Source organism: Phocoena phocoena, chromosome 1 (genome assembly GCF_963924675.1).
Source record: "Phocoena phocoena chromosome 1, mPhoPho1.1, whole genome shotgun sequence".
Lineage (NCBI taxonomy): Eukaryota > Metazoa > Chordata > Mammalia > Artiodactyla > Phocoenidae > Phocoena > Phocoena phocoena.
In genome coordinates, this window is record NC_089219.1 from 102,748,012 (window position 1) to 102,771,963 (window position 23,952).

The 23,952-nt window shown below is 46.2% G+C and overlaps 1 protein-coding gene across 1 annotated transcript; it reads left to right on the forward strand.

The window, feature by feature from the left end:
• Positions 1-2,601: 2,601 nt before the first annotated feature.
• Positions 2,602-23,535, forward strand: MAB21L3 (mab-21 like 3). The gene is made up of 6 exons (XM_065897133.1): positions 2,602-2,649; positions 11,069-11,209; positions 14,011-14,302; positions 18,106-18,284; positions 18,753-18,947; positions 23,302-23,535. The coding sequence occupies exons 1-6, from the start codon at positions 2,602-2,604 to the stop codon at positions 23,533-23,535; spliced, it is 1,089 nt and encodes a 362-aa protein (XP_065753205.1).
• Positions 23,536-23,952: the final 417 nt, after the last annotated feature.

Here is a 23,952-nt window from a genome sequence, read left to right on the forward strand (position 1 = left end):
ACACAGAACAGACAGGGTCTGTTCATTGTTGGGGGCTTCCTCACAGCTTAAACAATTATCTCTATTTGGTCCTCTGAACTGTCAGATTTGAGTCACCCTGGGATTAAAAGAAATCTTTGAAAGAATAAGGAAGAATTTGTAATCTTGGTGAAGTTTAACAAATTTGTGTATTTAAGATTGATCTGAATCAAGCCAACCCTTCCCCTTTTTGGTATGGAAATCCTGGCCACTAAGGTAAATCAGTAACAAACACCTTTGCTGGTGAACCAGGTGACATGATCTTCCCAGTTCTCCTTATGTTGATGGTTTAGGGTTTGAATGCCTTTGTTCAACTGACTTTAAAGAATAACTTCTTGGTCCTCACAACAGAAGTTGAGCTAAAGTTGGTTTACATGTTCATACTTGCATTTGGTGTGAGTCATGAGAAACAAGGATATTTATTTCCCGAGGAAAGAGGGAAATCTGAGTGCATTTTTAATCCCTCTCAGTGACACAGAAGAGTGCCTTGGGCAATCTGTTGCTCAATAAATATTTGCTGATCCAATATCCAATTAGCCAGAGATCTCTATCTACAAAGAAATTTTGTCTTTGCCAATCTGTCAGAGCACCTGTGTTTGTGGGACTGCCCTGTATTTCAGAACCTTTGCCCATAAGGAACATCATGGAGCAGGGAACAGGTTGTGTCTATACAACACCCCATTTCCTGGGTACAGCATCCAGGTAAAATTAGACTCTAGTAAGCCACCCTGAGCACGTGCTCCTTCTTCTTCTCCCAAGCTCCTCAGTTGTCCCTGTTCATCGCTTTCCCCGCTCACAACTGGCAAGTGTCACTGGACCCTAGCACGAGAGAAGGATGCCACTTTCAGCATTTTGATCAGCTGCGGTACTGGAGCAATCGAGGTAAGGCCACCACAGGCACAAAAGGATGAAAGTTTGTGCATCTGATGACGGGCAACTGGGGTAACCTTAGAATAGTAGGAAAGGCCCCACCAGAGGAGAGGGACTCCTGCATTAATGATAACAGTGAAGCGGAAGTAAGGACAACAGCAAGAACACCTGGGAAAAACAGGAGGACTTTGGTGAATTTGAAAATGAGGTGGAAAGAGAACTCTGAATTGCAAGCAGCACAGAGGAAAGAGACTCTTGGTCTGTGAAAAACTGGTAGCTTGGAACGACTGACCAGCGGTAATAGAAGGCAAAAGAAGAAGATTCTGAAATATTCGGGAACATTTGCTATCAAAAGAAGGAGGTTTAAAATTACAAATGGAAGAAAATGAAAAGTCGAGGCGGTATTGAGGAGGGGCGGCTTTACCATATTCATATCAGACTGCTGGTTCCCAGAGGGGAGCTGCAGAAGCTGGACGGAACACTGGGATTATTAGTGAGGTGGGTGGAGCACGGAGCAGCCGGAGCTCTGATGTGGATGTGGCTTTCAGATGGTGCCAAGTTCGGGAAGATATGCGAATGCTGTGGTTACAGAACACAGAGCAGCCCGGGCGCCCAACATGGTTGCTGAGCACCCAGAGGATGCACTCAGAGGTGGGTTTGGAAAAACACTTGCCTTTGGAACATTGCTCCGAATTGAGCTGGGCTCCCAGAAGTGCTCTAATACCTTTAGATCATCTGATAGCAGACTCTGATGTTTACCAGTTTCAGGGAGATCAAGCCATTGTGAAATTTTTTTTCTGTAATAAAACTAGCCCCAGCCAGCCAGACTGGGAATTTGCTGCCTGAGCTGTTTTCCAACATAGTTTTGCTGGCAAAACCAGATGTGAGTGTTTCCTCGACTCTTGAGGAGCCTGTTTACACTGACTTTATTTTTACTGCTAGCTTTCAGGTGGGAAGAGGGAGATTTAAAGGTCAGCAGGTGAGCGGAAGGATCCTGTCCTGCCATTCCTGGGTGTGCTTCTGTGTGCCTGTGTGTGTCCATACGTGTGTGTGTGTGTGTATGTGCCTGTGTGTGTCCATGCCTGTGTGTGTGTGTGTGTGTGTTTCCACGTGCGAATTGTTGTGTCCTGATCACTTGTTTGTAGGCATAATCGTGGGTGCCAGGCTGGTTGTTTGGCAGTTTTGTTTATTGTAAAGAGGGTAAATCCATCTGTGGGGTTTTCTGGATTGGAGGGCAAGGGATATTTACTGTCAACAGGGTTAGAACAAGGAGATATAAGATACTGAGCTCAAAGGTGCATCTAGTGTCAGGATAAGAGCATAAATAGTTCGGAAGAAGCCAACTACAGGGCGTTTCCGTCTTGAATGGAACTTTTGAGTATTTGAGTGGGAAATACAACTTGGAAAATTGCCCTTCGGTCAACACACCAGTCAGCAGAGCTAAACAGAGTAAAATTTGGCTGGACTCAAATGCAGTTTCATCAACTCTCCTTCAATTCTTTTTTTTTTTTTTTTATTTCCCAAAAGATGAAAGATGGATGCTCACAATTTGGAAATGAGAGCTTGAATGAAGAATTGAGAAGGCAAGTCTGTGGTCCACATACACAGTCCCAGAGAAATTCAGCACCCAGAGACTAGTATCACTGAGAAATCTACGCACAAGTGCTCTCTCTGCTGAGAGATAAACCTCTGCCCAGCGTAGACCAAGAAGACATGAAATCCCTAATGGAAGGAAACTTAGAAGATTGCCTGCTGAATAAGGTAAGGACAGATACGGGTCTCTCCCATGCGCCCCTCCCACCCTCCCGCCCCACCAACCTTGATGCAGAAAGAATTTCAGCTTGTTTCCAAAGATACAGAAAATGCTTCTCAGGAATTCAAGACCATCACCCATAAGAGTGTTCAGGGACTTACCATATTTCAGTCCTCTCTTTGAGGTTCTAGTGCAAGAGGTACATTGGGAATAGAATGTGGAAGGAAGAGTTAGAACTTGGGCTGGAACTCCAGCTCTGCCACTGATGCCTGGGTGGTCATGAGCAAGACACTTAACCTGTCTGAGCCTCAGTTTTCTTCTCTGTAAAATGGGAGTGATAATAGGATCTTAGTGGGGTCTCTGAAAAAGAGTAAATAAGAAAGCTCTTTGAAAACTGTAAAACTGCTAGATTAAAATATGAATGTATTACCACTATATTTTTAGTATGCATCAATTAAGAACTAATTTAATTTCTTCTCTATAGAGTCATAGGCTCTTTAGATGTTAGAACTTGAAGGGACATTAAATATTATCTAGTTTAAGCCTTTCCATTTACAGCCAAAGCGATTAAGGCACAGAGCCACCCTTAAAACTAAAACATTTAAACAAAGAGTTAGGCCCTAGTCTAGGGTTTTCACGCCTTTACGAGTAAACAAAGCAGAGTTCATTATTATAATGATAAGTCAAGTTGATTTCTTAGGCAAAACCATTAAGAGGGATAAATAGGGAAAACATCATAATAAAAATTATAGCAAACAAAATGATTTCTCCTTTTGGGGGCTATAAGTGGAAGGGACGTTAGCTGGCATTTCCCCATTGTCCTGTGTTTTCTGAAAGAAAAAAATCCAAATATTTTAGCCTGGCATTCAAATAATACTTTATCTTTCTACTCTCTGCTTCCCTGCATCTTTAATCACAGAAATTCTAAACAAAAGCTCTCTATGTGGAATCCAGCCTGAGCATGTGTTTTCTTTGGCCTGCAGAGAATTTTTAAATTTTGTCAAATTTGTTACAGACATTTCAAAATAGTGAGATTTTGCATAGAAATCCAGCTTTCCATCTTCTCTGGAAAAAAAATCAGGCTATCTGGCAACCACAGGTCCCAGTTTCTTACCTGGCAGCCATGGGCTGGAGCTGAGTGTCTGTCCCACTGGAGGCTGCGGCACTGCTGGGGTCTGACATCTGCCTCCCCCGCCCCCCGCCCCATGTGTGTCCCCTACTCCGCCCCGTAGGTGGTTGAGTCTGACAGCCCTGTCCCACAAGAACTGTGCCCTGAGAAGGTCTCAGGCCAGAGCGTCCCTCCCCCCCACCTGGGGAGATATCCTGTCTCTTCTTCATTTTTCTGGCTCATCCTCATCCTTCAAACTCAGCTCAGAGTCCACTTGCTCATGAAAGATTAATCTGACACCCCAACACAAAACATTTGTGTCTTCCTGTGAACTCCCATCATAATGATCACTGATCATATTTATTTGGCGATCAATTGTATCTTGACTCCTGACGCCTTTCCTATTGTTATCTTGGTGGCAACTTAAATAGTATATCATTTTATTCTTTATAAGTTTCCAGAGGGAAGAACAGTATCTTGGATATCTTTATTCCCCTTGAATTCACATAGTATCATTGCACGTATGTGGTCAGAAGTATCTTCAGGGCTCATTGAAGATAATGCAAGACGAGTGTTAAAGGTGCTAGCAGGTTGAGGCCCTGCAGTGTCTCATTTAATCAACAATCATGTGACACGTGCATATTACCTCCTTTTTAACAGAGGAGGAAGCAGGGCTCATGCTGATTAAACAGCGTGTCCAAAGTCACACAGTTAGTGAAGATGCTGTGGTTTCAGCCTATTCTCTTTTTACACCAAACCACATTTCATCTGCTAAACCCTCTATATCACCATAAACACACACAGTGCAAAACACAGTGCCCAAAACACAGGTCCGGATGTGACCTGCTTAGTGAGAGAGAAATTTTGTGTTTGGGTATCTTTAAGAGTGGCCCTATCTCACCTGCAGATTTTGCACATAACCCCAAAGGTAAAAGGAGGAAGTTCCCCATGCAGACAGCAAATGCCTAACATCACAAGCGCTACATAGAGATTTACTCATTTATTTAATTTTATTTTCAGCTGCATTGGATCTTCGTTGCTGCACGCGGGCTTTACTCTAGTTGCAGTGAGCGGGGGCTACTCTTCATTGCGGTGCACAGGCTTCTCATTGCAGTGGCTTCTCTTATTGTGGAGCATGTGCTCTAGGTGCACAGGCTTCAGTAGTTGCAGCACACAGGCTCAGTAGTTGTGGCTCGCAGGCTCTAGAGCGTAGGCTCAGTGGTTGTGGTGCACGGGTTTAGTTGCTCCACGGCATGTGGGATCTTCCCGGACCAGGGCTTGAACCCGTGTCCCCTGCATTGGCGGGCGGATTCTTAACCACTGTGCCACCAGGGAAGCCCACTACATAGAGATTTAAACAAGGTGCTGGAGGGGAAGAGAGCAGTGTGACCTCTGATGGGAGAGACGTTTCACAGAAAGAGTGATGACAAAGCCTTAGCGCATGCGTAATGCATAGGGTTTTAACGAGTGGAGGAGAGGCCTTCCAGCTACTGGAACCCCATTCAAGCAGTTAGCAGTTTTCATTCCCAGTCTCCTTGTCCTTGGGGAGGCAGAGCAGTGCAGTGATTATGAACAAGGGCACCGCCTGGGTGTGGATTCCTGTTCTGTGACTTATTGACTCCGGGACCCTGGGTAAGTTATTACACTTTCTGAACTCCAGTGTCGTCCTCTGTAAAATGGGGATTATCACGGCATCCACCTTAAAGGCTTATCGGGAGTCTCAAAGGAGCTAACCCTTATAAAGTATCCTGCGCACAGCAGTGCCTCACCAGTCTTAGCTCCACAGTGCTGCTGTTGCTATGGCTTCTGCTGTTTGGGAGCTGCAGATATCCTGTGGGGCCCAAGCATTTGGTTCATGGAAGAATTAGTCTAAAAAGATGGAGAGTGTGATGTCTTATCTGTATGGATCACCGAATTTAAGTCTCCGTGCCTTTAAATTATTAACCCCTGGAAGACAGAGACAGTCAGTGTCTGGGCCCCCGACCCCACCACTTGTTTAAACTGATTATTGGAGTTAATGCAATTCCAGAATTAAAAGTCTGACTTCCTGTTGTCTAGAAGGAAGTTCTCAGCCTTGTTCCCCCGTGGCACTCACCATGGATGACATTCGCATTGGCCACATGCTCCTGGGTGTGGCCAGGCCTGTGTGGCATTCCTGGTGCACTATTTAGCATACCCCCTACCTCCCTCTCAGGAAAGCATGTGGGAATACGAGTGAGTCAGACTGATGTAATTATAAGGAATAACCTTGAATTCTCAATAATTTATATTTGAAACAGGAAATTGTTCACAAACTTGAGCTATTAATAGTAGCAAATGATGTGGGACAACAATGGGCCTGACGCTGTGCCTGGGGAGGTGGACATGCGTGTGGGCACACAGACAAGCCCTGGCGGGAGGCCCACAAAAAATGGATGGCAGCCTTAAAGGTGCCAACAGTCTCTAATGACTGTTTCTGCGTAAACTCTGCTTAGTTAGAGTGACTAAATCTGTATGCTAAGGAGTGTGGCATAACTTTTGCAGTGTCAGTGCAGTGCAGGGGTTGGATTAGATGATCTCACCATATCTAACATCATGGGCCTGGTTAATTTACCACAATTCATTTCTGCTTTTGCTCTGCCACACCCACAAATGCTTCCCTTTAGAAACAAAGTGTTTCTCTTTATTTATTTATTTTTTAAGACAAAGTCTCTTTTACTTACTTATTTATTTATTTATTTGGGCTACGTCGGACCCTAGTTGCAGCACGCGAGATCTTCATTGCAGCTCACAGGTTCTTTCGTTGTGGCACTCGGGCTTCTCTCTAGTTGTGGTGTGCAGGCTCCAGAGCACGTGGGCTCTGCGGTTTGCGGCACGCAGGCTCTCTAGTTGAGGCGCACGGGCACAGTTGTTGCCACGCGTGGGCTTACTTGCCCCTTGGCACGTGGGATCTTAGTTCCCTGACCAGGGATCGAACATGCATGCCCTGCATTGGAAGGCAGATTCTTTACCATTGGACCACCAGGGAAGTCCCAACCTTTGTGCATTGACCTAATCAGCAGAGGACGTGAATGAAGCTTAAACAGGCACTCAAGGTCAAGTTTGGACTGCATGAGGGAATTCCCTGGTGGTCCAGTGGTTAGGACTTGGCGCTTTCACTCTTAGGGCCCAGGTTTGATCTCTGGTCAGGGAAATAAGATGCCACAAGCCGCAGGGAGCGGCCAAAAAAAAAAAAAATTTTGGACGAAATGGGCTTTGATCCATCTTCTTAAATTATCATATTTCCTCCTTAAGTTTGTTTCAGAGCTTTGCTGTGAAATAAATTTAGTGACAAGGCTGCTTCAAGGTTACAACTGGTATCTTAGCTTGCTTCCTGAAGTTTGAGAGGCAACAAAGGGATTCTGACATTGGGCTGGCGACCGGTGGAGCCTCCTTCTTTCGCCAAGACCACTCCCTGTAAAGCTGCCTCAGGCCCCATTTCCTGCTTTTCCACACAGTGAAATGGAATCTTCTTACCCATAGGCATGGTCAGGACAAGCGGAGGGAAACAGCCTGGGGCTTCTGGGTTGTGGTTTAGACCATGGGAGTGACAAGAGGTAGTGGGACTGAGCCTGGGAAACCCCCAGCCCAAACCCCTTTGGGGGCAGGTGAATAGCTCTGTGATCCTGTTTGCTAAGAACCAATGGCAGGAAGCGTATCCAGAGACATAGGCAGCAAGGGGCTGCCCATCACCTAACAGGAAAGCGGCTCCCCCTTGACTCCAGTGGCTTGGGTCCTGGGGCAGGCCTGTCCAAGGCAGGGCTCTCCCTCCACAGCTCTGGTTAAGCCCTGCATCGCTGTCCGACCCCTGCTGTGTCGCCCTTACGTGTCTGCGGCATGCCAGAGCAGTCAGTGTTGCGGCATGTCAGAACAACTTTGGACTTGTTATTTCATGAACTCCAAACTGAGGGCATGGTCAGGTTCAGAAAGAGGATAAAGGTAGGTATTATTTCTGGAACTCCTAATTGAGGGTGTAGCAGTGTGACAGAAAGAAGAGTTGGGGAACCTGGGCATTAGGTCTAGTCATACTGCTAAGTACCAGTGTGATATTAGGAGGGCCACCGTGTCACTCTGGCCTTCTGTAAAAGGATACCAGACAAGATGATTTCTGAGACTCTTCCAATTCTAAGATCCTGGGTTTAAATTGCAGCAAAAGTGACAGATAAAGAAAATTAAAACCAGAATTTGTGGCTCTAGGCCCAGAAAAGTATTTCCTTATTCTGACTTTTATCTTCACACGTCAGAACAGGTCATAAAGAGGAATAATGAATGAGAAATTATAGGTGTCTTCTAAGGGGTGTCTGAACTTGTCCTGCCGGTAAGAAAATTCTACCATCAAATGGCGGCATAATTTGTAGATGAGGTTCACAACGGAGAACTGTTCCCACTAGGTGCGCGCGCGCACACACACACATTCACACACTCACACACACACACACACTTTCAAGCTTTTATCAGTTAAAAATTATTTGATAGTATCAATACGGTAATGAATCTTTCATTAGTTTATTAGCATAGGAAACAAAATGTATCTGCATATATAGAGTCACCACTGTGTTACTAACAGTCAAGTTCTGTGGACTCACATCAGTGGACTTGGAAGATTTGGGAAATTAGCCTTAGTCCTCAACACATTCTGAGAACTTAACTATTCGAGATTACTATTTCCCAACCATTCTGACTGCAGCGTTCTATCTAGTTAGGCCTTGTCTTACTTTTTCCCACTATTCCTGATCAGATGTCTGGCCCCTGAACTTGTCCAATGTCCCCTAATCTACCAAACTGGCTTCATCCATTCTCGGCCCAGGCTTGAAAACATGGCCCTCCACTGATCTCTTCCCTTGTTCTCCTCCAGATCTTGCCAGCAAACTCTAGTCTCAGCACTTCCACTGTTACCCCTGGAGGGCCGGGAGGTACTGGACAGCCTCTTATAAATGAGCCCACTGGTATCCCACAGCCTCACGCACCCAGAGCTGAGTCTTGGTTCTGCCTGGCAACCTTTACCCATGTGCCCAAATGGCCCCTCATCCTTTAGAGAAGCTATTGCCAATGTCTGTCACCCTGAAGTCCCCTGCCTCCCTCTTCTCACCTCACTCTCAATGCACTGCCTTGTCTCCTGCTGACGTCAGGCAGGAAATCTCTATGCTTTTACCTGCACTTGCACCCATCTTCTTTTCCTTCTGACGCACGGAGACGAGCTCCTCACCAGGTTTCTGGACTTCCACAATGCTTCCTGGCTGGGAAACCCTTGCTCAGGAGTTTTGCTCTCTGCCTTCTTCCTTCTTCACTGGCTCTTTTCTCTCAGCATCTAAACATGTTCGAACCTGTGTGTCCTTTTGAAAAAACCCGTTGCTGTCCTTGTTGTTGTTTTTTCCTTCTCCCAGCCAGGCTTGCGGGAGGAGTCACTTACCTCTGACTTCACTTACTGGTTTCCCATTCTCTCTAAACCCACTGCCATCTGGCTTGATGCCCACGGTTTCCCCAAACACATGAGTCCTGTTCTAGTTACCAAACTCTACGGGCATTTGGGGGGCCTTATCTCACTCAGCCAGTTACTGTTGACTTTGTTCTTGAAATTCTTCTTCCTTTATTTTCAAGACCTCTCACCGTTTGTTCTCCCACCTCACCATTCTCCTCCAAGGCAACATCTGCTCCAACAAAGTAGAAACAATTGCAGTTCTCCCCTTGTGCTCCTTGTGTTAAGTATCTACCATTTTCTCTTTCTAGAACAACCTTCTCTTTCTAGCTAACTCCTGCTAACCTTTCAAGATACAACTCTGATATACCATGCCTTCAGGAAGGCCTCCAGGCTAGATGCAGTTTCCCTTTTTTGTGTACCCTTAGCATCCTTTGCAAACCTATACTTAGCACTAATGGCTGTAATTTTAATTTCCAGTTTATTGGTCTTGCTTTGTCATCTTATCTGTCCACCTCTTGACAACACTGTAGGCACACAACCTGGCATGAAGTGGATGTTCAACAAAAATTGGTCAAATGGAATTGAATCCCAGCACATCAGAGAAGTCCTACACTGGAGAGATCCTTAATTATGCTTCTACAAGCACTTGCCTTTATTTTGGGCATGGCAAATGACCTGCCCCTCTCTGTGACTACCTTCTCTCTTCCACTTACATACTCCAAAAGATGCAGAATCTTGATAGTTTACAGATGCTCAAAAAAGCTACCCTTTGTCCCTTCTGCCATGATGAATGCTCTGAGATGAACACACGGAGAGGGGTGGGTGGCTGCTGGTGGCAAGAAGATGATATTAAAAGCTAGTATAGACCTGATCATCGTACTTAAGGTCATATAAGACACACGCTCTGCAGCATCTCTGAGGGAGACCTTTATCAAACACCAGCCTGCAGGTGTCTCCGGAGCAACGTTAACAAAGAACCCCTTCCAGTTCTTGGAGACTTGCCGTGCAGAGTCAGAAGAGACATCAGTGCACGCCTTTTCTTAAGGGTCTAGGAGCCAAAGGACGGGGTGAGCGCAGGGGAAAAGGGAACCATCATGTATTGATGACACACAGAAGACGATCCGCCGCGTGTTCACGTGCCTTAGACTATTTTATATTCACCAACCCGGACAGCAGGCATTCTTATCCCATGTTAGACTCTCACCATGGTTCACAAAACCCTGTGGGATGGCCTGGCCCCCACCATCCTTTCCAAGTTCATCTCCTATCACCCTCCTCCTTCTTTTCCTATAACCACAGCAAAGGCCTCCTTGCTGGCCCTTGAGCCTTGCCAAGCTTGCTCCTGCTTTAGGGGCCTTGGAATTTGCTTTCCCAAGCTGTCATCAGGGCTTGCTCAAATCTCACCTCCTTCGAGAGGCCTTCCCTGGCCACCGGTCTAAAATAGCAGCCCCTTTATTCTCTAGTCCCTTATCCTATTGTATTGTTCTTCTTGGGACTTACACCTGATCTTACGTTATACATATGTGCCTACACATATATGTATATATGTTTGTGTGTGTGTATGTATGTATACACACACACATACGCATGTGTCCTGTATTTTCCACTAGAAAGCAAGTATCTCTATCTTGTTCGCTGCTGTCCTGTTCACTGTCATGCCGAGGACCTAGAAAGCACCTACCGCAAGGCAGGTACTACGTAAATATTGAGCAACGCTTCATTTCAGAAGAGAACACTGAGGCACCAACGAGTGTCATCAGACCTAAGTTCATCTCTCCCGGAGCTCTTGGAAGGGCAGGATTTTCTGAGCTGTGCCCTGTCTCGTCACTTCCTTGGGGCTTGATCCGGGAATAACGGCCTTTGCTGATCCTTTCACACCCAGGTGGACTTGAGGCGCCAGTGGATTTCCCAGACGGTGGAAGAGGTGCAGAAAATTGTCCATCATCTGACCACAGAAATCAGCTACCAAGACATTCGATTTCAAGCCGTCCTTTACTCTGACACGTACAATGAGAACATTAAGGTACATGGGTCACTTGGCTCTAAGTGCCCACCCAGCGAGCCAGGAAATGGGGGGGGGGTGGTCTCAGCATGTGTCAGGCACTCGCACCACTAAGATTACTAACAAGATCTCTTAGTATTTACCACTTACACTCATTGCATAGATGTTACTGCAGTTGAAGCCCCACATTCCTCCTTTACAGATGATAAAAATGGAGGCTTAAGAAAGTCAAACGACTTGATCAAGTCATATGAGGCACTAAAACCAGAACTCCACCTGTGCTTCTGATTCCAAAGCATGTTCCACTGTACCAACTGAAGTTCAGTTAAGCACACATTCATTTATTAAGCACCCATTTAATAGATTGGGGACTGGGTACAGGGAACTCAAGGCATTGGTGAGAAAAGAGTTGGAAGTGATAGTGGATGGGCTACAGGTGGGGGAAGGAAGAAACTGGAAGAGGTGGCCCTTAGGAACTGCAGGAGCAGCCTGGCAACTCTGTCCCTGCTGACGAATCCCACAGAGCTCTAAACCCCCAGGGCCCGTGTGTGACAACCAGCATTCATGCAACATTGTAGTGTGGGCAAAGCCAGTCTCACAGAAGTGATCTCACCCAAACCTGCACACAACCTAGTGGAACAGACATTATGGTTTGCTCCCTTTTAGAGGTGAGAGAAAAGAGGCCCTGAATCATTCTGAATCTCTGTGTTCCTTTATCTTGATTTTTCTTGTGACACACAAGAACCTCTTTCATATAAGTATTAAACTTATGTGTACGCATGCCCCAGCTCTCACACAAGACCATAAGTCCCTTGCTTATAAGGATCATGTTTCTTGATTGCTCCCTTCCTAGCACCCAGCATAGTGTGTGGCCCATGATAGACACTCAACTTCTGTTGAATGAATGAGGAATCAAAAGAATTGGTACCTGAACGAAAGACCAGTGCTAGTCCAGTACATTTCAAGTTTGGTGGGTACAAGGACCACCCACAAGATGCTGGGACTTGTGGATTTGGGGACAGAATCAGACTTTAAGAAATTTACTCCAGGATGAAAATTATAAAATTAGATTGGATCCTGGAATGTCAGAACATCATCTGCCCACCTCTACTACCTTGCCAACCTAAACAGGACAAATATAGGCAAGTGACTAGGAATAGAAACATAACACCACTTTTCCTAGAACTATATCTGGAGAAATTTCCTTCTGTGGTCGCACTTAGAATTCATAGCTTAAAGTATATCTTGCATTTATATACACCGTATCCTGCATATTATATAAGTTTTGAAAATAGTTACAGTGGGGCATATAAAAATGCTTTTATTTTATCTTGGCCCAAATTCAATAAGCATTTATTAGCCACCATTTTTGTGACTAATAACATGATAGTTGTGTTCTTGGATTCATATGAAAGTGGGTTCAAAAAATGTATAGATTTGGGTTTTTTTGTTTGTTTTTTTGTTTTGGCCACGCCACACAGCATGCAGGATCTTAGTTCCCCGAACAAGGATGGAACCCGTGCCCCCTGCAGTGGAAGAGCAGAGTCTTAACCACTGGACTGCCAGGGAAGTCCCCCAAACTATATAGATTTTAAATGCCATAGTTTAGATCCCCCCGCCCTTGTTTTAATCCCACCACATTTCAATGGACACCAGAAGTCACGTGCACCCATCATCTAAACATCCATACTACTGTTCCATGAAAATGAGGCAGAATGAGTTATTGCTGATTTCGGTGTTCACCCTTAAATTCGCCACTGACTGGTCCCTGGGCAAAGGTTATTCAAATTCCACTGTCAGAGCTTTCCATGGAAAGGAAGTGGCTCTTCCAGTGTATAGCTGAGTGATGGGGAAACATGCAGGGTGGAGTGGGCCCGCTGTGTGATGTGATTAAAGGTCATTTCCCTTTGGTGGTACTGCACTGTGGACTAATTTGTTCTATCTCTTGGACTATTGGCCTGACCACTGCTTTCCCGGTTCCAGTAGAAACAGAGTAAGTAGATTCTAAGTGTTTACTTCTTCCCATTAAACTTAGAATCATCTCAATCGCTCACCTTGTCTCAGCAAACAGGCTTTCATGTCACCTGTGATTCTGTAAGGATTAGTCATTAACACTGTCTGTGGGTCATCCGTACAAGCAAAAAGAAAGGGAGGCATTTTGCAGAATTCTTTCACGTCCTCTCCCATCTCCTCCCACCCTTAATTCATACCGGATCTTTCACCCATCCCGGGTCATTGATTCTTGACTAAGAACCAGCTCAGGAGAGACAATTAACCATTGAACAAGCAATCGGAAGACCTAAAGTCAAGTTCTGGCTCTACCACTGACTGGCTGTGTGTCCCTGGGGAGACTTGGAGCCCCTCTGAGCCTCAGGTTCCTCATCTGGGAAATGTTAGCAAAGCCTACCTCATGTGTAGCTGTGAACATGAGACAGGCTAATGCACAAGAATCGCAGTGCTTGGTAGGTGCAGAAAGCAGTGACTACTAGTTCCCCTCCCTGCTTTTTGTCCCCCTCCCCTCAAGCTTTAGGTGCCTCTAGAGTTCCGGGTCCACTTCACTCTTTTTCCTTGCAGATCCATGAAACCCAGGCCTCACTGAGTTAATTTCTTTGCCCGAAGCATTACAATGGGCTAGTGGCACAACAGAGACGGAATCCTCTGCCAACAGGCGGGCAGGTGGGCGCAGTTCTGTCCTCCTTGTCACATTGCTAAGGGTTGAGTGGTTAACTGAGCGGCCTGGGTCAGCAGGGCGGCTCCCCGAGGGCTTGTCACCTCCCGAGTCTATGAACTCACACTCCTTCTCCCTCCTTTCCTAACCCCAGGTTTTGGCCCCCACCCAGCTCCTCATCACAGTCCCGATGAGAGGCCTGGCCGGGTACAGGGAGGCCCGGCAGCAGCGCTGGCGCTACTACACCCTGCAGGGCGCCCGGCTGCCCTGCCCCCTGCGGGACCCAGAGGGCCTGCAGCAGTGGCTGGAGGTGGAACAGTTTCTGAAGAGCCTGTGGCAGTGGCACGAGGCAGATGTGAACATTGACGGAGACATTGTGCCTGCCAAGGTCCTCCAGGTGTTCCGGAAACTGGTCGAAAACGCAATTGAAACCTGTCACCTGTCAGGTGAGCCAATCAGGAAATGTACAAGGAAAATGTCTGGCATTTCCATTTTGCTCTAAAAAAAACCCCTCTGCTTGGGTGTTTCCTGAAGCTCACGCCCCTAGATTGAGGACACAATCATGTGCTTTTTACATGTCTAATCCCCATAATATGAATTAACTCTTTTTTATGCCGTGGCACACAGAATGGAATTCATACTCACAACACACTTCCGTGGCCTCAATAGATTACTGCCCTGGCGTAGGTAAGACAGTCTTTGGGTTATGCACCGTTTCCAAGGTGTTAGCTTCAAAACCTGGGTACTTTTGCAAATTACTCATCAACCTCAGACCTTTGTTATTAGCACATTTCCACTCCAACAGCCTTCAACTGACTGCAGTATTCCGGTGTGCTGGGACAGCACATCTGGGAACCACTTACATACCAAAACACAAAAAGCCAGAAGCCATAAGGAACTGATTATGTTTGACAACCCCAAAATCTTTTCTTTTCTTTTTTATTGAAGTATAGTTGATTTACAATGTTGTGTTAGTTTCTGGTGTATTGAGTATAGTTCCCTGTGCTATACAGTAGGTCCTTGTTGGTTATCTGTTTTATAAGTAGTGTATATATGTTAATCCCAAACTCCTAATCTATCCCTCCCCACACCCCTTTCACCCTTGGTAACCATAAGTTTGTTTTCTATGTCTATTTCTGTTTTGTAAATAAGTTCATTTATATCTTTTTTTTTTTTTTTTTAGATTCCACATATAAGTGATATCTGTCTTTGGCTTACTTCACTTAGTATGATAATCTCTAGGTCCGTCCATGTTGCTGCAAATTATTCATTCTGTTTTATGGCTGAGCAATATTTCATTATATATATATATATATATACACAACACATCTTCTTTATCCATTCATCTGTTGATGGACATTTAGGTTGCCTCCATGCCTTGGCTATTGTAAAGAGTGCTGCAGTGAACATTGGGGTGCATGAATCTTTTCGAATTATAATTTTCTCACAACCCCCAAATCCTAAGCTACTGTACAGTGTAGCATATGTGCACACCTGCCCACACACATGTTTCTGTTCACACAGAGTAAAAAGGTGAATTTCAAACTGGGAAAATGGCTAATTTCCTTAATTATAAAAGAGTATTTATAAACCAATAAGAAAAGCTATGAGCAGACCAATAGAAATACTGACCGAAAAGCACGCCTCACAGAAAAAGAATGTAAATGGCTAGTAAAAATAAAAAATGCTCCATCTAACATACATTTCAAGAAATATACATTAAAACACCTAGTAGGCTGACATGTAATCATGCTCAGTGCAGGAGTGAGAATGGTTAAATAGGCATTTTCATGCATTGTTCTTGGAAGTGTATATTGGTGCCTCCTTTTTCAAAGGGCAGCTAGTCCATTTTTATTTTTGTTACGTGCTTACTTGGCAATTCAACAATTCCAGTTCTAAAGATACATTCCTGCAGATACACAAAGAAATATGCATGAGGATGTCTACTAAATTGGCTTTGTAATAGTAAGTAATTAGAAATCATCTGATGGCTAACAAAGGAAAACTGACTTCATCAATTATGCTACCTCTGCCTAGTGGACTATTACGCGGCCTTTAAAAAGCACGAGGTGTGTCGATGATGGATTGGAGCCCCACACCCGCTGTCTATGCAACACCATCCACTCTCCATGTGCATATCGGGGTGTATTTCTCCGCGAAGACTTGTGTTTGATTTTTCCCGGTACTCTCAGAAGTACCATCTTACCTAGATGATTTGGGAATGTAAACATCCAGGCCCTAAACACAGGATGGTGACTAATGCCTTTGAAATTCTAGGGAGGAGGGAAGCGCTTGGTTTTTGTTGTTGTTTGTATTAAATCAACTATCCAGAGCCCACGAGAAAATCTGTCTATTCCTCTTAGTTCATAATTTCCCTCAAGGTACAGCTTTTCCTGATTCCAGGCTTGTGAGGCTTACCACCTAGCATAAGCCCCAGGCTCAGCCCATTAGACCTCCTATCTTCCTCTCTGTGCAAGCGTATTTTGGCAATTCTCCCACTTAGTACTTTCCTGGGTAGGTGTTCTTGTTTCATTGCTAGTTTCAAATGATTCTCCTACTTTCTGGCAGTCTCATTACATACAAATAATGTTTTTAAACTTTTATATGTCTTATTGGCAGTGCGTTTGGGGATCTCCAATCCAACATATGACTTTAACAGAAATCCCTCCTTTTCATTTCCCTTTTAAAATACTTTATTGACTTTTGCATTTGCATATATTTCTCATTGGTGGAGTAAATTGAAGTAAAAGATAAATTAGAATTAAAAAAAGAATGGGGTGTGTGTGGTGTATATATGCCCACACAGAGTTATGAAAAATGCCCGTGCAACATAATTAAGTGAAAAACCAAATTGCTGAATAATGTGCAACTCCACTTGTAAAGAAAGAAAAGGATTTGCATGTACTTTTGCTTGTCTGGACAGAATAGTTCTGAAAGATTCTGTAATGGAAATAGCTCGTGTTGAATGGGTTGTTACCATGTAGAGGGTGCGTTCATGCATTATTTCATTTAATACTCATAGCAACCCTGTTAGAGTTAGGATCATTTTTCTAACTGTTGTACAGACAAGAAAACTGAGATTTAGAGAGATTAAGTAACAGGCCAAAGGTCACACACCGAGTTAGTAGAGTAGGCGAAGCAGGGTGTGGGCCAGGCAGGCTGGGGCCAACATTTGCTCACCTCCTCACTCTGCGACACTGTTAATGGTGAAAGTGCATATAAGAGGTTCAAACTGGGCCAGGTTGATGAGGTACTTTCAGTAAATAATGCTGCAGTGCCAGACGTTGTCATGTTCCTGTTTGCGCAGCTCTGGTGAGATGCAGACAATAAGCTCTTTATCACACCCCAGCCAAGGAGAGGAGTGTTTTCCTTTTGAACAGCCTAACACAATTAATAAATGAGTTTCTGTTTCCTTCTCTGAGCAAGGAAAAGCAAAATAACAGATCCCGATTCAAGACGGCTCATCCCTATGTACAACGAAGGCAAGCCAACAAACAAAACATTACCGTGTATCTGTTGAAAGAAAGGGGAACAAACTGGAAATGAATTCTAACGTATGAGCTGGAAAACCTTCCCTGATCCATTCCTTTTCTCTCCCTCTCTTTGCCTGGTTGGGAAAGACAGGGAGGGCTTCTTTCTGCTTACTTGACTATTCAAGCCAGCGGCTGTGCCACACTTTGAAGTATTTTATGATTTCAAGGCTTATGATGATAAATCCGTCTGAGGCTAGGCTGGTCAATGTGTGGTGGGAACAGATACCGTCTCTGAGACTGTGACTTAGTTAAGAGACAGGTCAAGCTGAACTCCACCAAAGGCAAATGAATAAGTAAGGGGTCTGAGGCTGTCCTAAATGGGGTCGACATCTGGGTGGAATGGGGGGGTTATAGAAAAATGCTTGGATTTCATCTTACAGTAGCAAAGGCTATACCTTTTCCTTGTATTCTCTGTCTCTTTCAGTTGAGCTTTCTGTAAAGAGTCTATTAATTTTTTAGAAAAGGTAGGGGAGGAGGATGAAAGAAAAAAGTAAACCCCACCAACAATGAGATTTTCTAGCAATGTTTCTACCAATATTTACTTAGCTAATTGTCTAGTGTTGACATAAACACGCTGCCCTGGTGTGCTACTGAAACTCTGAAAGTTGCCCCACCAGTTACAAGGAGCTGGTAGGAGCCACAGCTCACAAATTCCTTCTTTAAACCCTAGTATTGAGCCAAGCTTTGTCTTCCCATTGTCTGTCATTTACCACCAGGTAAGGTCAGCATGCTAATGGACCGCCCTGCAGTTCGAGTTGCCGTGGAAACCTCCACAGGTCTGGTGGAACTAGAGCTGACCCCCTCAGTGGAGATCCCCACCGCCTGGTCCAAGAAAGCCCGGTGGCCTTCGTGTCTGAGGCGCTGGCCTTCTGCAGAGAGAGTGCAGTGCATCAAGGTATTAGCCTGCAGGGTCCCGGCTCACCAGAGATGCTCTCACCTTAACCAACCACAGCATCACTAACCACCAACCAGCTTCGGAAGGAAAATTGAAATTTCACTAGATCTCCAGAACCTGCAGCGGCACCTGGGAATCTGTGGTAATTGCAGATTCCCGGTCCCTGCTCTGGCCCTAGGGAATGAGACTCGGTGGGCAGGGCCCAGCAATCTGTGTTCTCACAGGCCCTCCAGGTGATTCTGGGGCAGGCTCAAGTTGGAGAACCACTGCCCAAGAGAAAGTGCACGCAGCCTCTCCAGTTAATTGCCTGTGTGCAAGGGGCTCCCCTGAGGCTCCCTCCGTGTCCCCACGTGGGATGTGCTGCTCGCCCAGTGGCAGGTCCCCCCTCCTAGTGGACTGCTTCGGAGAAGGCTTTCTCCTCAACCAGCATCATCCTTCTCATTTCCCTGTGTTTTTCTCTTCCCGCAGTCATTTGGGTTTAGCTTGTTGGCCTGTTCAAACTACCACTGGCAGCTGAGCTTCTTGCGGGCTGAACGGGTGCTGCTGGAGCAGCTGGATGAGGACGGGGGCTGCCGCAGGAAGTGTCTTCAGGCCATGAGGCAGATGAAGGAGGACGTCTGGTGTCCAGGGAAAAGACCTGTGATCACATCCTACCACCTTCAGGTGGGTGTGCCGCCCCGGCCTAGAGGGCCACGGTGGCTGGGGCTGGATAGGTCCCTCTGCGGCCTCTGCGGGGTCACCAGAGCCACTCACAACAGGGGTATGTGTGATGAGTAGGAGGGGGCCTAGTGTCCATATTTGTCATCTCACAAATTCGTACTCCTTATGGAGATATACAGCCCCAGCCGCGTGCATGTCCACAACATCCCTGCCCAGGGTCCCTGTCCTCCACCTCCTTTCTTCCCTCTCCCAGTTTCCCTCTTCCCTTTCTTCCTTTCTGTCTTGCCTTCTCTCCCTTTCCCTCTCCCCTCCTTTTATTTCACTCAACAAACCAACACAAGCGCCCACTATGTGCCAGAAACCCGGCTGAGGTTCAGAAATGAATGACAGCATGCGGTCTCTGCCCCTGAGAAATGTACAGTCTGGTGAAATCTTGGGAGTTCCTCAAACCTGAGATGGATTCACATTTTCCCTCACGTTATGACTCATTCAGTCCCCATTCTAGCCCAAGTGCAGCCATTCATGCACACACACATACACACTCACACACGCACTCTGCAGAGGAGAAAACCAGGAAATGTTGGGGGACCTGACAAACCTGGCAGCAAGCCTGAACTTCTGGGTTGCAAATCACCAGGCAAGGACTTACCATTAGACAGCCATAAATGCATTCACTCAGCAAATGTTTATTGAAATCCCTGTGGGCCAGTCCCTTGCCCCTGCACCTGCTGTGTGCTCTACACCTGGAGGTACAAGGTGAACAAACGCAGATGTGGTTCCTGCTCTCATGGAGCTTGTGGTCCAGCAGGGGAGACAGACGTCGGTCAATCAGTCTGCAGGTGTGCACGGAATCATGCCACGTGGGGGAATGCTGGGGTGGAGAGGAGCGTTGCTCTAGGAAGGCTCAGGGTAGCAGAACCTGACCTGGACCGGGGCATCAGGGGGTCCCCCCTGGGGAGATGGCCTTTGATCACACTCTCAGCTCCTTTCTCAAATTTCTGACCACCCATGGACGCTCAGGTAATACTGCATGCAGCACACTGTGGTGGGGGGAGGTATCAGACTCTTAGTAGCCCCAGCCCAGCTAGTATCCATCCTGGAGCTTCAGCCCTTCTCCCCGACCTTCTACACAGGTGAGCACAGGTCCCTGGGGTGTGCGGTACCTTCCTTGCATGCTCCTACCTGGGCCTCGTCTCATCCAGTAGACAACCATTTCCCAGCCCTGTGTTACTCTTTCAGGCCTAACACAAGCTATTTAAGGGCAACTCATACCGATCCCTTGGTATCTCTCCCAATGCTTTGTATGTAGTAGTTGCTCAGTAAATATTTGCTGATCATCTGAATGAATGACTTCACATTTTACTCCACTTTTCCCCCCAGCAAAATTGTTCATCTTTGTTTTGCTTTCTTATCTTTTCTGATAACCTGTTCTCCCTGACCTGCCCAAGAATCTGTTAACCTCATTTGCACATACTGGGGCCTTTCTCTCCAGTTTCAACATTCTTAAAGTGTCCCCAAACATGTCTCCCTAAAAACACACACCTGTTCTCCTGGATCGAGGACACGTACTTTCTGAAGCTAGTCTAATTCATTTCAGGGATTTAGCTTCTTTCTTACTTGCCTTACCACTGGCCACACTAGGAAAAGTCAGAGCTGAGAAGGAAACTCCAGGCGGTCTCATATCAAATCTCATACTCTTAACTAACCACTGACTTCACTGCTCCACAATTAGGATGGATGAAAACATTTTAAGTACCGTGAGTATTTTAGAAAGATTGAATAGGGCCACCACGGGCCTCCCAGCCCTTGACTGCTCTCAAAACTGCATTCCATCCAGGATTTACTTGTATTCCAGTGGCTTCTAAATCACCTAGAGGATTTCAGGGCAACTCCTTAAAGGCCCCCTGTTTTAGTCTTCCCTAACCCACCTACACGGCATAATAAAATTGTGCATTCTCAAGAACGAGCAGTTAAAAGGGGGTTATTTGTTGAGAAACCGAAATGGTACTGACTGCCTTTTCCCCTCGTCTTCCACCCTTGTCCAAGGGTAGAATTCTCTCACATGGAGGCATCGGGATGGATGTGGCTGCTGGTGATGCAGTATGAGATACCATCCTGGATGATGGCTTGAGTGTGCAGGATCCTTGCCAAGACTTTAGTCTGGGGAAAGTGGGAGACACCGGGTTGCAAAACAGCATCAGGAAGGATGTGCCAATCATGGGCACCTCCTAGAAGGTCTTTACCTCCTCCCCAAAGAGGCTTCTCCCCCATAGCAATTTCATGTGAAGAAAGAGCTTATCTTTCATTGGCTTACTTATTCCTAAACCTGCTCAAAGGCACAGAGGCTTGCTTATAATAGGCTTAACTGCTTCTGTTTGCTTAGGGAGATAAAAGCTTAACTACAAGAGGAATTAAAACATGTTTTTTATTAGGTTATCTTGACTAGCATGAAATTATCTCCAACTCATTTACTCAAAACAATGTACTCCAAATGAAAACACATTCAGTGTCTTGCTGTGAACCTAAAACTGCTCTTCTACTTTTTAGGAAAGTCTATATTTTCAAAATACTCAACGTCTAAACCCAAACATTAATTATTTCACTCAGTCAATAAATGTCAATTGACTGCCTCCCGTGGGCCAGTCCCTCTGCTGAATGTAGTAACATCAGCGTGAATACAAATAGGTCTAGTCCTCTGCTCACATAGAGTTTGCCATCTAGTAGGGAATCACCTAAACATGTAGGAAAACGACCACCACTGTCATCATTGCTGCATATGAGAAGTTCGGGATGAAGAGAGTGCTTAATGGGTGTCATAGGGAAGTTTGATCTGATGGATGAGTTTCCTGGACAAGCTGGGGAAGGAAGTACGCTCCATGCGGAAGAAGTGGGTTGTGAAAGGCCCTGTGATAGAAGAGAGCATGAAACGAGGCCAGTGCGGCTAGAAGGAAAGAGCGAGGGAGAACACAGGGCGAGATGAGGCTGGAAAGGAAGGGAGGGACCAAACCTTGTCAACTAAACCATGCTAAGGATGGTATTTTTTAATTAACAAACAATGGGAAGACTTTGAAGTATTTTAGACAAGAAGAAACATAGACCGATTTATATTTCAAAGAGATCACGTTGGCTGCAGTGTGGATGACGACAGATAGGATGGTGACAAGAAGAGGTGCAGGCTGTGGCAGAGGTCCGGGCGAGACACGGTGGGAGAGGGTGATTGTATTGGGTGGATTGAAAAATACGCAGGCAGCAGGATTGGCAGGACTTGATTGGAGGTGGTGAGGGAGGGGAATGACTCCTAGGTTTGCGTCTTGCGTAACAGGCTGGATAAACAACCCTGGAAGCACACGAGGTATGTGGGGGAGGGCCAGGAGTTCAGTTTGGACATATGGACTGAGATAACTTTCAGATGGGCAAGAGATACCAGGTAAGGAGGTCAGAGGAGAAGTGTGAACTGGAGAAAAGAAATAGCAAGTTATCTATATTTAGTGGGAGAAGAGGGCCTGGAACGGAGCCCCCAAAACTCCAGCATTAGGGCAGGTGAAGGGTTAGCACTCCAAGGCGTAGCTGCACTGCTCAGAGAAACCCACTTAGAAGCCAAGTGAAGGATGGCTCAAGAGTGAGGGTAAGCATGAGAGAACCAGATTCCACTGAAAGGTCAGGTAGGGTGAGAGCTGGAAAGAGCCTGCTGGATTTAGCAAACATGGGGATCACTGGACCTTAAGGAGAGCAGCTTTTGAGGACTGATAGCAGAAGAATCCATATTGGAGTGGGTTAAGGCAGGACATCAGAGGAGAGGAAATGACAAAGTATTAAGATGATTCTCTGCAGAAACCTGGATTTGCAGAGAGGTGAGAGTTAGGGCAGGAGGGAGATGTGGCACCTGGGGAGCAGGAGAGCTTAGATAGATTTAAAAAGCCAATGAAGAAGAAGAAACTCAATCATTTACAGTTGCTGGAAGGGGAGATCCCAGCCCTGCAGAGGGATTTTCCCAGGCTAGGGGGATGCGGAGAGGAAGATACCAAATGAAGGAACGATGGCTGGTTTGCACGCACGAGGCATTTTCCCTGTAAAGGAGGCAAAGTCATCTGCCAGGTGTGGGGAATCGTGAATTTTAGGAGAGTGGTGATCATTGGAAATGCCAGTGGAGAGAGAATAAATTACCAAAGAGGCATAGGAGACCAGCAGGAGGAGGCTGAGAGCCCGTCCAAGGCTGGGGATCATAAATCCACGGCAGACCCAGCCTGCCCCTGGGGCTCCCGTCTCCTCCTTCCAAGACGTGGGCTCAGGAACGTTCCTGAAGACACTCTCCTCAATAGACCGGGATGATGTCTGACACCGCCTCTTCCTTCCACAGACAGTGCTCTTCTGGACTTGTGAGAAGTATCCCCACCCAAAGGACTGGCGGGTCTTCAGCAGAGCGTTCCTGCGCCTGGTAAGGAAGCTGCACAAGTGCGTGAGCCAGCACTTTCTGAAACACTACTTCGTGCGGGAGAGCAACCTCCTGCGGTACGCCAATTCAGGCGAGCTGGGGGCCCTGGCCCAGAAGCTGGCCTTCTTCCTGCAGAACCCCCAGATCAGCCTGCCCTGATGCTGCCCTGCGTGGGACGCTCTTGGACATTTCATTCAAGCTTGACCTCACTCTCTGTGGATCGTTCCTCAGTCAGAGGCCAGGATCCTGCCCAGGAGAGAAGCAACGGACGGCAGAGGAAAATTCCATCAACCCAGCAGCACTTCAGGGGGGAAAACCTGTGCCCCAAGATGTCTGGTCCAGGCCTCCCTGCAGCCAAGCATTTCTGCCCCCACTAGCTACCTCTTTGGGAGACGGCTCTCATCAAGCTTCCCCGAGCCATAGTTTCCGAACCGAAGACAGTTGTGAATTTATTTTCCCTTGCTCAGGCTCTGGTTGCCTGTCAGGGAAGATGTAGAGAGAACCCCCGGAAGGTCAGGCATCAGCCTGCTGCCCACGAGTGGTTCTCCAGTCCACTGACCACAGGCTCATTATTTT